Raw genomic sequence first — 15,904 nt, forward strand, 5'->3', positions numbered from 1 at the left:
TACTCCCTGTAGCTCCTGTCTATCACTGCTTCCCTAATAAAACAAAGGTCATCAAGCTGCAGCTCCAGTTCCTTAACACAGACTCCAAGGAGCTGCATCTTGATGCACCTGGTGCAGATGTGGCCATTGGGGAGACTGGTAGTCTCCCAGAAATCCCACATCTGACACCCAGAACGGAATGCTGGCCCTGTAGACATACCCCCTATTCTCTTGTTAAATTAGTAATAAGAAATAAGAAATGAACTTACCTACTTACCTTGCCTTTGTCTTTTTGCGCCAAAGCCCAGTTGAGCCAATGCCTTATCACCCTGACTCAGACCACTCAGACAATGACCACTCCACTAGACAGTACTGTACCACTCTTTTATGGAGACTGAGTTTTTAAAGCTTTTTGCCAGACTTGCACAGGAATGCTTCCACTGTGTCTGCAGTTCTACCTATTTATTCCTTCCTTCCACCCATTTTATATTTGCAATTTACAAACGTTTGTATAATAATTTTATAACTACACTGTACTTCTGCCATAATGCAATACATTTCACATCTAGGTCTGTGAAAATACACCCAGATTCTGATCTGTTTTAGTTGGCCTGTGATAAGACCTGTGCTGTGGGATCTGAGCATAGAGGCAGACAATGTGGGAAAAGAGGCTCAGGACTGGAGTGGGGGGGGGGGGGGAAGCCCCATCACAGAACAGGAGTAAAGGGTAGGTCTACAGTCAGCAAAGAGGATCCGATAACATAAAGTGCATGGGTAGAAGACTCTGCAGAGGATGATGGTTATGTAGAGGTTATGAGATTATCAGTGGTCATAGAGGTGGATCTGGTGGTTAGGGTGGGTGTAGATATGGAGGAGGAATCACTCAACTAGTTTGCTTCCATGAAGTGAGTAAATTGTTGAGTTTTATTAAACATCGACTATCACCAGCACAGTCTGGGCATATATAGACAATGCGCCAGTCCAATTACTATATACTTACAAGAACCAATCCTGCAGTAGACCCCAGAATCACTTCATTGGCCACAGCAGGAGGTAGGCAATTACAAAATAAGATGGTGGACATCTGCACACACTAACCCTTTCTGGGAACTATATCAGCGCTGGCACTGCAACCCCCTCAGGTTGGGGATCCCTTTGCCTTAGAACTTCATGGATCATTCGCTGGGCTCTCCCAAAGTTCCAGAACTGCCACTGGAGAATAGCACGAAACTTCACTAACAAAAGAAAATCTGCAGATGCTGGAATTCAACTTCATGAAGGATCTTGGCCCAAAACATTGATTAATTACTCTTTTCCATAGATGCTCCATGGCTTGCTGAGTTCCTCCAGCATTTTGTGTATGTTACCAAACTTCACAAGCCCAGCAGGGAAGGACAGTCTCCTTGTGGCACTAAACCAGAACTATCAGTAAACACAAGGGAACAAAACTCAGTATAATATACAAAACCTGCTTCCTGAGATCAGAGAGGCTACATTTACATGGCAACACACACAATGCTGGAAGAACTCAGCAGGTCAGGCACCATCTCTGGAGATGAATAAACAGTTGACATTTTGGGCTGAGAACTGTCATCGGGACAGTTTGTTCATTTTCATAAATGCTGCCTGACCTGGTGAGCATCTCCAGCATTTTGTGTGTGTTGCTCTGGATTTCCAGCATCTACAGAATCTCTTGTGTAACTAAAGTTGCATACGAGTGTTGAAGCTTTTTGGACACAGCCCTATGTGATCTGGTGTATACTTCTTCCTGTGTCTGCAGACACCATCCTTCATCCTTCTATGCCCTCCTGTCTGGTCCTTGTGTATGTTGTGCATTTGGCAAACACTGTTGAACCCATCCCATCCTTCCTGTCCTGTGTGGGTGTCCATTACTGCCCAACCACTTCAATCTCTCCTGTAGCATGTACATTCTGTATCTGATATCTGTCCAGTACAGCCCAACCTGTCTCAGCCCTCCTTATGATGTATGTTGTGTAACTGTCTAACACTACCCAACCCTTCCCAACCTCCTGTACTGTGTGTTATGTATCTGCTTAACAGGGCCCGATCCATCCAGCCCTCCTGTACTGTGTTGTGTATCTGTCTAACACTGCCCAAACTGTCCCAGCCCTCCTGTATGTTGTGTTAATGTTTAAAGGACTAAATAGGGTACATGTGGAGAGGATGTTTCCAATGGTGGGGCTATCCAGATCTAGAGGGTACAGCCTCAAAATTGAGGGCAGGTGCATGGGATTGAGTGGAATCCAGAATCAGCCAGGATGGAATGGCGGAACAGGCTCAATAGGCTGAACAGCCAAGTCCCAGCCCTCCTGTCCCATGTGCTCTGTATCTGTCCTACACTGTCTGACCCGTCCCAGCCCTCCTGCCCCATGTGTTATGTATCTGTCCTACATTGTCCGACCACCCCAGTCCTCCTATACCGTGTTATATGTCTGTCTAACCTTGCTCGACCTGTCCCAGTCCTCCTGTCACATGTATGCATATCTGTCAAACATGGTCTGATCCAACCCAGCCCTCCTACCCTGTGTGTTATGTATCTGTCCTATAGTGTCCAACCTATCCCAGTCGTCCTGTCACATGTATGTCTGACAGTCTGACCCATCCCAGCCCACCTATGTCATGTGTTATGTATCTGTCCTATACTGCCCACCCATCCCAGCCCTCCTGTCACAGTTATGTATCTGTCCCATACTATCCAACCCATCCCAGCCCTCCTGTCACGTGTGTTATGTATCTGTCCTACACTGTTCAACCTATCCCAGCCCTCCAGGTCCATTTGCTGTCCATCCTGTGATTCCCTTCCTGCCCATCTGAGCTGTGGTTTTCTTAACCTGCAATGACACCCAGTCCCAAGACCCTGCGGTCGATGTCTTCTACGGCTTGTTTTGCCTCTGAAAGTTACGAAGGTTTTCCAGCCCTGTCTGACTGATGACTCCATATGTCTGTGAGTAACTGCCCCAGGCAGCTTTTGGGTTCCCTGCTGCCTCCATGTTTGATGTCATCTGGAACATCTTCTTCACAGGACGGTTCTCTCGGCTTTGTGACTGTGGCCTTGGGTTCTATAAAACAGAGCAGAAAGGAATGTTGGAGGCAGTGCCCACCACACCACTCAGTCAGATAATGTCTCTCTTCATGCCCCTGCTGACTCTCTGGGTACTATCTTCTGCACAATTATTCATTACACTTGTAATGCCCTAGTTAAGATTTTACTGCTAAGCATTTACTGTTAATGCTGTGGGATATGTCATGTAATATCTAAGCAGCATTTTCTGCTGGCAGTGTTTGGGTTACCATTAAAGATAATGGGTTGTGATGTTCAGCTTAAGAATGTCGGGTCAGCCAGGAATGGTGGAATTGGGAGAAAGTTCTAGAGAAAGCTGGGCAGAGAGGTTTTGTGATGTACACGAAAGATGTCGAGGTCCTTTCTGCAGGAGATGGAGAGAGAAGATCGAGAGAACTGACGGTAAGATTCGATCCAACCAGAATGCGTGATTTGATGGAGTCCAAGATGGAGAGTTCTCTCAGTGGTTGATGAATAGGAGTTGGTGCCGTGAGTATATGGACCCCAACTTGTGCACGTTTGATTGTTTTAGTTATAAAGGGCCTATTTATCATTTTTCCCCTTTCTTCTTTAATAACCATTTGATGAAGTGACATTTACACATCACCAAGGGCCTCACGTGGTCTGTACATACCAGCTGTGTAGTGAAAAAAGCACAACAGCACCTCTTTCACCTCAGACAGTTGTAGAAGATTGGTATGGACCCCCAAATCCCAATAACTTTCTACAGGGGCACAATTGAGAGCATCCTGACTGGCTGCATCACTGCCTGGTATTGGAACTGTACTTCCCTCAATCGCAGGACTCTGCAGAGAGTAGTGCAGACAGCCCAGCGCATCTGTAGATGTGAACTTCCCACTATTCAGGACATTTACAAAGACAGGTATGTAAAAAGGGCACGAAGGATCATTGGGGAACCCAGTCACCCCAACCACAAACTGTTCCAGCTGCTACCATCCGGGAAACAGTACCACAGCATAAAAGTCAGGACCAGAAGGCTCCGGGACAGCTTCTTCCACCAAGGTCATCAGAATGATTAATTCACGCTGATACAATTGTATTTCTATGTTATATTGACTGTCCTATTGTACGTACTATTTATTATAAAGTACTATAAATTGCATATTTAGACAGAGACTTAACATAAAGAATTTTACTCCTCATGTATATGAAGGAATAAATAAAGTCAATTCAATCGGGCTTCGGCGATAATGGGTTGAGGCGAAGTAGGTTACCTGTGAGGAATAGAAACAGGAAGCATGTCTGTGAGGCTGGTGTTCTGTACTGGGCGTCAGATATGGTAAGTTTGGGACACTCTCAGCCTCCTGGACGGTCACATCTGCACCAGGTGCATCAAGCTGCACCTTAGTGACTGGGTTAGGGAACTGGAGATGAACCTTGATGACCTTTGTCTGGTCAGGGAACGTGAGGAGGTGATACAGAGGAGCTATAGGCAAGTAGTCACACCGGGGCCTCAGGAGACAGATAAGTGGGTAACAGTAAGGAGAGGGAAGGGCAAGAGTCAGATACCAGAGAGTACCCCTTTGGGTGCCCCCTTAACAATAAGTACTCTTGTCTGAGTACTGTTGGGGGGGGGGGGGGGGGTGACGGCCAACCTGGGGGAAGCAGCAGTGGCCGCGCCTCTGGCACATTGTCTGGCCCTGTGGCTCAGAAGGGTAGGGAAAGGAAGAAGGCAGTAGTGATAGGGGACTCTATAGTTAGGAGGTCAGACAGGCGATTCTGTGGATGCAGGAAAGAAATACGAATGGTAGCTTGCCTCCCAGGTGCCAGGGTCTGGGATGTTTCTGATCGTGTCCACGGTATCCTGAAGTGGAAAGGTGAACAGCAGAGGTCGTGGTACATATGGGCACCAATGACATAGGTAGAAAAAGGGAGATGGTCCTGAAAACAGACGACAGGGAGTTAGGAAGGAAGTTGAGAAGCAGGACCTCAAAGGTAGTAATCTCGCGGCAGTGAGTATAAGAATAGAGTTAGTTGGAGGATAAATGTGTGGCTGAGGGATTGGAGTAGGTATTCAGATTTCTGGATCATTGAGATGTCTTTTTGAACAGATGTGACCTGTACAAAAAGGACAGGTTGCACTTGAATCTGAGAGGGACCAATATCCTGGCAGGGAGGTTTGCTAAGGTTATTGGGGAGAGTTTTTTTTTGTAATTTATTTTTTTAATTGAAGTTCATCAAACAAACATTTCCATAAGATGTATTTCAGACATTGTACATATATATCACAAAATCTCCACAAAGTATTTATCTGGGGTATAGAAAAGAGTGGAAAGAAAAAACAAGCAAAAGGAAAGAACTATGTACAAGTAGGGAGTGATCTTTTTTTTTACAACAGATTCATTGATTTGTGAGAATAAAATCAGGCCTATGAGGCATTATGTAGTTAAACCATTTTTCCCAGTATGAATCAAATTGTTCCAGCTTATGATTAACAGATGCTGTTATCTTCTCGATTTTGTTAATGTCCATTGTGATTTCCATCCATGTATTTAAAGTTGGGCTCTCCTCTGATAACCATTTCCTAGTAAGAGTCTTTTTACCAGCTACCAACAGTATATTCATTAAATATTTATCTCTTTTCAACCATTCTTGAGGTATATATCCAAAATATATGGTCTTACTCTCCAAGGGTATTTCACATTTAAAGATGTTTTGTAGGGCATTGTGTATCCCCCTCTAATAGTTTTTGATAACAGGGCAGTCCCAAAAAATATGATAATGATTTGCATTTTGATTTCCACAATTTCTCCAGCAAACAGGGAGGTTACCATCATAATGGGATTTCTGAGAGGGGGCTATTGGGGAGTGTTTAAACTAGAATTGTAGGGGGTGGGAACCGAACTGAACAGAGGAAGGGGCGGCTGACTCACAAATAGAAAAAGCTTGGAGACAGTATGAGAGGGAGGATAGGCAGGTAATAGAGAAGGGATACGCTCAGATCGATGGTTTGAGATGTGTCCATTTTAGTGCAAAGAGTATCATGAACAAAGTGGGTGAGCTTAGAGCATGGATCAGTACTTGGAGCTATGATGTTGGGGCCATTAAAGAGACTCGATGGCTTGGGGTAGCAATGGTTACTTAGAGTGCCAGGCTTTATATTTCGGAAAGGACATGAGGGAGGCAAAAGAGGAGGGGGCTTGGCACTGTTGATCCGAGATACTGTCATGGCTGCAGAAAAGGAGGAAGTCATGGAGAGATTGTCTACTTAGTCTCTGTGGGGGAAGTTAGAAACTGGAAGGGGTCAATAACTCTACTGGGTGTTGTTTTTATAGACCACCCAATAATAGCAGGAGCAGATAATAATAAGGAGCAGATAAAGAGACAGATTCTGGAAAGGTATAATAATAACAGGGTGGGAGATTCTAATTTCCCCAATATCGATTGGCATTTCCCTAGAGCAAGGGGTTTAGAGGGGGTGGAGTTTGCTAGGTGTGTTCAGGAAGGTTTCCTGACACAGTATGTAGATAAGCCTACAAGGGGAGAGGCTGTACTTGATCTGGAAATGAAGCTGGTCGGGTGTCAGATCTCGCACTGAGAGAGCATTTTGGAGATGGTGATCACAATTCTATCTGCTTTACCATAGCACTGGAGAGCGATAGGAACAGACAAATTAGGAATGTGTTTAAATATAGTAAGGAGAAACACGAAGCTATCAGGTAGGAACTTGGAAGCATAAATTGGGAACAGATGTTCTCAAGGAAATGTACAGCAGAAATGTGGCAAATGTTCAGGGGATATTTACGTGGTGTTCTGCATAGGTATGTTCCAATGAGACAGGAAAGGATGGTAGGGTACAGGAATCATGGTGTACAAAGGCTATTGAAAATGTCATCAAGAAGAAAAGCTTACAAAAGGTTCAAAAAAATAGGTAATGATAGAATTCTGGAAGATTATAAGGCTAGCAGGAAGGAGCTTAAGAATGAAATTCAGAGAGCAAGAAGGGGCCAGGAGAAGGGCTTGACAAGCAGGATTAAAGAAAAACCCCAAAGGCATTCTACGAGTATGTGAAGAACAAGAGAATAAGATGTGAGAGAGTAGGACCAATCAAGTGTGACAGTGGAAAAGTGTGTATGGAACCGGAGGAGATAGCAGAGGTATTTAATGAATACTTTGCTTCAGTGTTCACTGCAGAAAAGGATTTTAGCGATTGCAGGGATGACTTACAGTGGATTGAAAACCTCGCATTAGGTTTAGGGTTAGGGGTAACCCTAACCCACATCCTAACTCTAAAGATCCTGAGAGGCAGGATTTATAAACATTTGGAGAGGCATAATATGATTAGGAATAGTCAGCATGGTTTTGTGCCTTATCAGACTGACTGAATTTTTTCAGGATGTAACTAAACACGTCGATGAAAATAGAGCAGTAGATGTAATGTATATGGATTTCAGCAAGGCATTTGGAAAGGTACCCCATGCAAGGCTTATTGAGAAAGTAATGAGGCATGGGATCCAAGAGGACCTTGCTTTGTGGATCCAGAATTAGCTTGCCCACAGAAGGCAAAGAGTGGTTGTGCACAGGTCATATTCTGCATTGAGGTCAGTGACCCATGGTGTGCCTCAGGGATCTGTTCTAGGACCCCTACTTTTCATGATTTTTATAAATGACCTGGATGAGGAAATGGAGGGACGGGTTAGTAAATTTGCTGATGACACAAAGGTTGGGGGTGTTGTGGACAGTGTGGAGGGCTGTCAAAGGTTACAACTGGACATTGATAGGATGCAAAACTGGGCTGAGAAGTCGCAGATGGAGTTCAACCCAGAAAATTTTGAGGTGATTAATTTTGGTAGGTCAAATATGATGGCAGAATATAGTATTAATGGCAAGACTCTTGGCAGTGTGGAGGATCAGAAGGATCTTGGGGTCCAAATCCATAGGACACTGAAAGCTGCTGCACAGGTTGACTCTGTTGTTAAGAAGGCACACATTGGCACATTGGCCTTCAACAACTGTGGGATTGAGTTCAAGAGCTAAGAGGTACTGTTACAGCTATATAGGACCCTGGGCAGACCCCATGGAGTACTTTGCTCATTTCTGGTCATCTTACTACAGGAAGGATGTGGAAACTGTAGAAAGGGTGCAGAGGATATTTTCAAGGATGTTGCCTGGATTGGGGAGCATGCCTTATGAGAATAGGTTGAGTCAACAGCCTTTTCTCCTTGAAGCGGCAGAGGATGAGAGGTAACCTGATAGAGGTGTATAAGATAATGATGATGATGATATAAGAGGGATTAATCATGTGGATAGTCAGAGGCTTTTTCCCAGGGCTGAATTGGCTAACACGAGAGGGCAGAGTTTTAAGGTGCTTGGAAGTAGGTACAGAGGAGATGGCAGGGGTAAGCTTTTTTACACGGAGAGTGGTGAGTGCGTGGAATGGGCCGCCAATGACGGTGGTGGAGGTGGATATGATAGGATCTTTTAAGAGACTCCTGGATAGGTACATGGAGCTTAGAAAAATAGAGGGCTATGGGTAACCCTAGGTAATTTCTGAAGTACTTGTTCGGCACAGCATTGTGGACCAAAGAGCCTGTATTGTGCTCTAGGTTTTCTATGTTTTTATGTTTCTAATTTATAAATATATTTTCTTATAATTGTACATAGTGTATGACCTGTTATTTCTTCCTGACAGGTAATTGTATGTGGGCTGCATTTACACAGTATTCACTCAGATTGGGATGTGGATAGCTGAAATATCCCAGCTCTCGCAGTCTGGTAGGACCCAAGTCATATTGACCCTAGATGTACATTGTTTGAAAAAGTCTATTGGCTTGCTAGTGAGGGGTTAACCAGCCATTTTTCTGGAGATGCTCGGCTAAAATAGGTTTCATTGTGGGGGCTATCATCCGTGACCTGATTCACTAATACTGTGTATTTGCTGTAAGAATTGATTCAAGTGGGTTGTGTGTTTAAGCCTGTGTTTAAACTAGTGCCCGGAAAAGATTAAGACATCTGATTATGGACCCCGCAGGGGATAAGCTTTGGTGCAATTCAAAGACATTACCTGCAACAAATACTGAATGGGGTGGATATCCCAGCCCAGATGAATTGTTGTTTAGGGTTTTAAGTACTGTTAAAGTATTAGGGAAAGTTACCCTTGTTGAACGCCGTTTCATAAAAAAGGGGTTTCACATTTATTTTCACCGGAAGTGAGGACCAAGGGAAGCACAGGTGCACTTACAGGATTGCTTTGAATCAGTGGAATGGACTGTACTCAGGGATTCATTTTTGAGTCTGAATGAGTACCCCACAGCTGTTACTGACTTCATTAAAAACTACTGTATAACCATATAACAATTACAGCATGGAAACAGGCCATCTCGGCCCTTCTAGTCCGTGCTGAACACTTACTCTCACTTAGTCCCACCTAACTGCACTCAACCCATAACACTCCATTCCCTTCCTGTCCATATACCTATCCAATTATTTTTTAAATGACAAAATCAAACCTTACTCTACCACTTCTACTGGAAGCTCGTTCCGCACAGCTACCACTCTCTGAGTAAAGAAGTTCCCCTGGTGTTACCCCTAAACTTTTGCCCCTTAACTCTCAACTCATGTCTTCTTGTTTGAATCTCCCCTAGTCTCAATGGTAAAAGCCTATCCACGTCAACTCTATCTATCCCCTTCATAATTTTAAATACCTCTATCAAGTCCCCCCTCAACCTTCTACACTCCAAAGAATAAAGACCTAACTTTTTCAACCTCTCTCTGTAACTTAGGTGCTGAAACCCAGGTAACATTCTAATAAATGAATATTATATAGTTGGGATCACAGAGACATGGCTCCAGGGTGACCAAGGATGGGAGCTCAACATCCAGGGATATTCAATATTCAGGAGGGATAGACAGGAAAGAAAAGGAGGTGGGGTAGCATTGCTGGTTAGAGAGGAGATTAACGCAATAGAAAGGAAGGACATTAGCCTGGAGGATGTGGAATCGATATGGGTAGAGCTGCTAAACACTAAGGGGCAGAAAACGCTGGTGGGAGTTGTGTACAGGCCACCTAACAGTAGTAGTGAGTTTGGGGATGGCATTAAACAGGAAATTAGAAATGCGTGCAATAAAGGAACTGTAGTTATAATGGGTGACTTCAATCTACATATAGATTGGGTGAACCAAATTGGTAAGGGTGCTGAGGAAGAGGATTTCTTGGAATGTATGCGGGATGGTTTTCTGAACCAACATGGCGAGGAACCAACTAGAGAGTAGGCCATTCTAGATTGGGTATTGAGCAATGAGGAAGGGTTAGTTAGCAATCTTGTCGTGCAAGGCCCCTTGGGTAAGAGTGACCATAATATGGTGGAATTCTTCATTAAGATGGAGAGTGACATAGTTAACTCAGAAACAAAGGTTCTAAACCTAAAGAAGGGTAACCTTGAAGGTATGAGACGTGAATTAGCTAAGATAGACTGGCAAATGATACTTAAAGGGTTGACGGTGGACATGCAATGGCAAGCATTTAAAGATCACATGGATGAACTACAACAATTGTTCATCCCAGTTTGGCAAAAGAATAAACCAGGGAAGGTAGTGCACCCATGGCTGAAAAGGGAAATTAAGAAGAAACATATAAATTAGTTTTAAAAAAGCGGCACACCTGAGGACTGGGGGAAATTCAGAGACCAGCAGAGGAGGACAAAGGGCTTAATTAGGAAAGGGAAAAAAGATTATGAGAGAAAGCTGGCAGGGAACATAAAAACTGACTGTAAAAGCTTTTATAGATATGTGAAAAGAAAAAGATTGGTCAAGACAAATGTAGGTCCCTTACAGTCAGAAACAGGTGAATTGATCATAGGGAACAAAGACATGGCAGACCAATTGAATAACTACTTTGGTTCTGTCTTCACTAAGGAAGACATAAATAATCTTCCGGAAATAGTAGGGGACCGAGGGTCTAGTGAGATGGAGGAACTGAGGGAAATACATGTTAGTAGGGAAGTGGTGTTAGGTAAATTGAACGGATTAAAGGCAGATAAATCCCCAGGGCCAGATGGTCTGCATCCCAGAGTGCTTAAGGAAGTAGCCCAAGAAATAGTGGATGCATTAGTGATAATTTTTCAAAACTCCTTAGATTCTGGATTAGTTCCTGAGGATTGGAGGGTGGCTAATGTAACCCCACGTTTTAAAAAAGGAGGGAGAGAGAAACCGGGGAATTATAGACCGGTTAGTCTGACATCGGTGGTGGGGAAAATGCTAGAGTCGGTTATCAAAGATGTGATAACAGCACATTTGTAAAGAGGTGAAATCATCGGACAAAGTCGGCATGGATTTGTGAAAGGAAAATCATGTCTGACGAATCTTATAGAATTTTTTGAAGATGTAACTAGTAGAGTGGATAGGGGAGAGCCAGTAGATGTGGTATATTTAGATTTTTAAAAAGCTTTTAACAAGGTCCCACACAGGAGATTAGTGTGCAAACTTAAAGCATGCGGTATTGGGGGTATGGTATTGATGTGGATAGAGAATTGGTTGGCAGACAGGAAGCAAAGAGTGGGAGTAAACGGGACCTTTTCAGAATGGCAGGCAGTGACTAGTGGGGTACCGCAAGGCTCAGTGCTGGGACCCCAGTTGTTTACAACATATATTAATGATTTAGACGAGGGAATTAAATGCAGCATCTCCAAGTCTGCGGATGACACGAAGCTGGGCGGCGGTGTTAGCTGTGAGGAGGATGCTAAGAGGATGCAGGGTGACTTGGATAGGTTAGGTGAGTGGGCAAATTCATGGCAGATGCAATTTAATGTGGATAAATGTGAGCTTATCCACTTTGGTTGCAAGAACAGGAAAACAGATTATTATCTGAACGGTGGCCGATTAGGAAAAGGGGAGGTGCAACGAGACCTGGGTGTCATTGTACACCAGTCATTGAAGGTGGGTATGCAGGTACAGCAGGCTGTGAAAAAGGCAAATGGTATGTTGGCATTCATAGCAAAAGGATTTGAGTACAGGAGCAGGGAGGTTCTACTACAGTTGTACAAGGCCTTGGTGAGACTGCACCTAGAGTATTGTGTGAAGTTTTGGTCCCCTAATCTGAGGAAAGACATTCTTGCCATAGAGGGAGTACAAAGAAGGTTCACCAGAGTGATTCCTGGGATGGCAGGACTTTCATATGAAGAAAGACTGGATCGACTAGGCTTATACTCACTGGAATTTAGAAGACTGAGGGGTGATCTTATTGAAACGTATAAAATTCTAAAGGGATTGGACAGGCTAGATGCAGGAAGATTGTTTCCAATGTTGGGGAAGTCCAGAACGAGGAGTCACAGTTTAAGGATAAAGGGGAAGCCTTTTAGGACCGAGATGAGGAAAAACTTCTTCACACAGAGAGTGGTGAATCTGTGGAATTCTCTGCCACAGTAAACAGTTGAGGCCAGTTCATTGGCTATATTTAAGAGGAAGTTAGATATGGCCCTTGTGGCTAAAGGGATCAGGGGTTATGGAGAGAAAGCAGGTACAGGGTTCTGAGTTGGATGATCAGCCATGATCATACTGAATGGCGGTGCAGGCAAAAAGGGCCGAATGGCCTACTCCTGCACCTATTTTCTATGTTTCTATGCTTCTAAATCTCCTCTGCACTCCCTCTATTTTGTTGACATCTTTCCTATAATTCGGTGACCAGAACTGTACACAATACTCCAAATTTGGCCTCACCAATGCCATGTACAATTTTAACATTACATCCCAACTCCATTATAAATGCTCTGATTTATAAAGGCCAGCATACCAAAAGCTTTCTTCACCACCCTATCCACATGAGATTCCACCTTCAGGGAACTATGCACCATTATTCCTAGATCACTCCGTTCTACTGCATTCCTCAATGCCCTACCATTTAACATGTATGTCCTATTTTGATTAGTCCTACCAAAATGTAGCACTTCACACTTATCAGCATTAAACTCCATCTGCCATCTTTCAGCCCACTCTTCTAACTGGCCTAAATCTCTCCGCAAGCTTTGAAAACCTACTTCATTATCCACAACGCCACCAATCTTAGCATCATCTTCATACTTACTAATCCAATTTACCACCCCATCATCCAGATCATTAATGTATATGACAAACAACATTGGACCCAGTACAGATCCCTGAGGCACACCACTAGTCACAGGCCTCCAACCTGACAAACAGTTATCCACCACTGCTCTCTGGATGAGTACGTGCCTACAAGAACATATTGCATATTCCCAAATCAAAAGCCAGCCATGGAGATTCGTAGTCTGCTGAGGTGCTAGATCTGTGGCATTCAAGTATGGCAACCCAAGTACAGTACAACTTGCAGAGGGCTATTTCAAGAACAAAGGAGCAATTCTGAACAAGGTTAGAGGTGGAATCAGATGCACATCAACTCTGGCAGGGTTTGCAGGCCATTACTTCCTACAAAGCAAAACCTAACATCATGAATAGCTGTGATGCTTCACTCCCAGACTGGCTCAATGCTTTTCATGCACCTTTTGAAAGGGAGAATAAAACTTCAGCTATTAGGATCTTTGCAGCATCTAGTGACCCTGTGATCCCTGTCTCGGAGGCTGACATCAGGCTGTCTTTCAACAGGGTGAAACCTTGCAAGGCGACAGACTCCAATGGAATACCTGGTAGGGCTCTGAAAACCTGTGCTATTTGGTGAGGGTGCTCAAAGACATTTTCAGTCTCTCATTGCTGCAGTTGGAAGTTCCCACCTGCTTCAAAAGGGCAACAATCCTACCAGAGCCCAAGAAGAGCGGGTTGAGCTGCCTGAACTACTATCATCCAGCAACACTCACATCTATGGTGATGAAGTCCTTGAGAAGTTGTTTATGGCTAGAATTAACTTCTGCCTCAGCAAGGATCTGGACCCACTGCAATTTGCCTGTTGCCACAATAGAACTAAGGGAGATGAGATCTCATTGGCTTTTCACATGGCTTAGATCACCTGGACTATACAAGGGCCTATGTTAGAATGCTGTTCATTGACTACAGCTCAGCGTTTAACATTGTTGGCCAGAAGAAACTTCAGTCTGATCAAGGACAGGGGAAGCAGTCAAACCAGTTGTCTTTGTTTCCCCCTTTTTTGTAGACTCCAAACTGATTCTTGCTCTTGGATAATCTAATCAGAGCAACTGAACGTGGACACAGGATGCTTCGGATAATGATCTACTAAACCTGAGACCATTCTCAAACAAGTAGCCATTTGTTACGTAAAGGGAAAAGACTCAACTGATTCTTGCTCTGGGACAATCTAATCAGAGCAATAAACCTGAGACCATTCTCAGAGGAGCAGCTACTTGTTACGTAAAATGCCAGACCTGCAATTGGTAATCTCATTAGACTCTAACTGGGTTGTGTAAAGACACAAATACACAAGGCTGGGATGGGCAGAGCCATGAAACAATATTGGCTGCAGTCCTATACAGTGACCAGTAAGAAATTGACCCAGGTAGGTCAGGTGACCTTGAGCCAATGGGATGGAGATCGAATGGTTCAATTGATGAGGAACGGTACAAGACTCAGCAGCTCCAAATACACAGGGGCGATAACTCTCCAGCAGGCAGAGACCAATCATCGCAGATAAGGAGGACCCCACGGACACGTGGAGATTGAGACCATGAGGAATGCCTGGCCACACAGTGACCACTCCCTGCTGAACATCGACGGCTCCTCGATAGAGATTGTAAAAAGCACCAAGTTTCTTGGTGTTCACCTGACAGAGAATCTCACCTGGTCCCTCAACACCAGCTCCATAGCAAAGAAAGCCCAGCAGCGTCTCTACTTTCTGTGAAGGCTGAGGAAAGTCCATCTCCCACCCCCCATCCTCATCACATTCTACAGGGGTTGTATTGAGAGCATCCTGAGCAGCTGCATCACTTCCTGGTTCGGAAATTGCACCATCTCGGATCGCAAGACCCTGCAGCGGATAGTGAGGTCAGCTGAGAAGATCATCGGGGTCTCTCTTCCCGCCATCACGGATATTTACACTACACGCTGCATTCGCAAAGGAAACAGCATTATGAAGGACCCCATGCACCCCCTCATACAATCTCTTCTCCCTCCTGCCGTCTGGGAAAAGGCTCCGAAGCATTTGGGCTCTCACAACCAGACTATGTAACAGTTCCTTCCCCCAAGCTATCAGACTCCTCAATACTCAAAGCCTGGACTGACACCTTGCCCTATTGTCCTGCTTATTATTTATTGTAATGCCTGCACTGTTTTTGTGCACTTTATGCAGTCCTGTGTAGGTCTGTAGTCTAGTGTAGCTTTCTCTGTGTTGTTTTTTTACGTAGTTCAGTCTAGTTTTTGTACTGTGTCATGTAACACCATGGTCCTGAAAAATTTTGTCTCATTTTTACTATGTACAGTACCAGCAGTTATGGTCGAAATGACAATAAAAGCGACTTGACTTGACTTAATACCTTTTCTCTTCACTGACTGTTCATGGAGGGTCAGGGATTCTAGTAGGGTGCAAACGGAGCCAGTTTGTGAACCCACATGCTTTTAGTGGAAACAATAAAAGTTACTTGTCGATAAATACAGATTATCTGTTTCTCACTGTCCGTTATTACAAGGGGTGATTCTTGTAACAACACCATACTGATCGAAAAGGTACAGAACCTAGGCCTCCGTACCTTTCTCTGCAAATACATCCTTGATTTCCTAACCAGAAGACCAGAGTCTGTGCAGATCAGAAAGAACATGTCCACCTTGCTGACAGTCATTGCCGGCACACCTCAGGGATGTGTGCTCACTCCACTGTTCTACTCTCTCCAACCCATGACTGTGTGGCTACACAGCTCAAACGCCACCTATAAATTTGCTGATGATACAACTACTGTTGGGAGAATT

General features: G+C 44.2%; 1 protein-coding gene across 3 annotated transcripts in view; it reads right to left on the reverse strand.

Annotated features, from left to right (window-relative positions):
• Positions 1-885: 885 nt before the first annotated feature.
• Positions 886-15,904, reverse strand: part of mapk15 (mitogen-activated protein kinase 15) — a 182,629-nt gene continuing 167,610 nt past the window's right edge. For all 3 annotated transcript variants that reach the window (XM_073055254.1, XM_073055253.1, XM_073055255.1), the window contains one exon: positions 886-3,059. In XM_073055254.1, coding sequence (XP_072911355.1) covers positions 2,874-3,059 — 186 coding nt within the window. In that variant the 3' untranslated portion in view covers positions 886-2,873. The remainder of the gene's footprint in view (positions 3,060-15,904) is intronic.

The sequence above is a fragment of the Hemitrygon akajei genome, chromosome 8 (assembly GCF_048418815.1).
Source record: "Hemitrygon akajei chromosome 8, sHemAka1.3, whole genome shotgun sequence".
In the NCBI taxonomy this organism is placed as follows: domain Eukaryota; kingdom Metazoa; phylum Chordata; class Chondrichthyes; order Myliobatiformes; family Dasyatidae; genus Hemitrygon; species Hemitrygon akajei.